This window comes from Opisthorchis viverrini (assembly GCF_000715545.1).
Source record: "Opisthorchis viverrini unplaced genomic scaffold opera_v5_90, whole genome shotgun sequence".
NCBI classification, from domain to species: Eukaryota; Metazoa; Platyhelminthes; class Trematoda; order Opisthorchiida; family Opisthorchiidae; genus Opisthorchis; species Opisthorchis viverrini.
In genome coordinates, this window is record NW_008751743.1 from 1,229,765 (window position 1) to 1,230,899 (window position 1,135).

The 1,135-nt window shown below is 45.5% G+C and overlaps 1 protein-coding gene across 1 annotated transcript in view; it reads left to right on the forward strand.

Annotated features, from left to right (window-relative positions):
* Positions 1–1,052: 1,052 nt before the first annotated feature.
* T265_04945 (hypothetical protein) overlaps positions 1,053–1,135 on the forward strand; it is a gene marked incomplete at both ends in the record, with an annotated part of 4,296 nt that continues 4,213 nt past the window's right edge. Inside the window, one exon of the mRNA XM_009169813.1 lies at positions 1,053–1,127. Within this exon, the coding sequence (XP_009168077.1) occupies positions 1,053–1,127 (75 nt within the window). The remainder of the gene's footprint in view (positions 1,128–1,135) is intronic.

Here is a 1,135-nt window from a genome sequence, read left to right on the forward strand (position 1 = left end):
AAATATTTTTGGTTCGAGTGCATATGCAAAAATTCAACATTTTGGAGCAAAACGTTTTACTCCAACTGCAAAGGCTTCGCAGCATTGTGCGGCCAATGGTCCCCGTTGCTGGGATGCCGGCAAATCGACCTTGAATCGGAAGCAGTCAACTTTGAAAAACCGCCACGGACTCAATGCCTCAATGTCACCTATCTATGATCCTTGCCCTCTGATGAGGAAGGCATACGAAACTTCTGAACCGTTGCTTACTTACTTATGCAAACGGAATCCGTTCAAGTCCAACACCAAATGAGTTCACAAACTTTTTTTCTGGCTATATCGACAGAGTGTACCGATACAAGTCAATCATCTACGCGAAACTTTTCGTTTACTGTTATAGACTCTCAGCGAAAACACTTCTGTTGTCAAGGGCAACTCTAGGGACGGCAAAAGCGGTGCAAAAATGGGAAGAAGTGCATCCAAACATGTGCCCGTTAGGATGATATACGCTTGGAGATCTGCAGCGATCGCCACCAATGCACCGCAGTAAACTGAACACTGCCACTCATCTGGTGGTGAGCCTCCTTGAAAAACACCTCCTATATCTGCAGATGGAGCAGCTTTACGAAGCCAAGATCTAAATAAAACGCCCGCGATGTCATTAGTGAGGTTCTATCCAGAAAATAAACAATCCTTAGGGGAACACTATGACTATTTGCGGTGTGATCAGAAACCCTACCGGCCTGCACTGGACTTCAATGCATAAAGAGGGGATGAATCGGGATAAAGCGCGACACTCCTTTGAACTAACCAGCGACTGACCTCGTCGCGCGGTACGTTCGAAATCGGTTTCGTTTTTCCCTCGTTCAAATTCGTGAAAATTTTTTTCGTTGTTCAATCTATTCACAGAGTACACACGAGTAATTGTTGAATTTTATTACTCTAACAAAACATTTGAGTGATAACCCTTTATATTTTGCGCACACCTATTTTACATCTAGTCCGAAACATGACGTCAATCCATACCGATCGCCCTCCGCAGCCATTGGTAGACCACAATAGATGTGGGCGGAATGGCTGCCCGTCGAACGTCAAACGCGGTATGCAATGCCACGCCTGCAAGGCCTGGTGGCATTTCAAATGCACGGGTTTACAG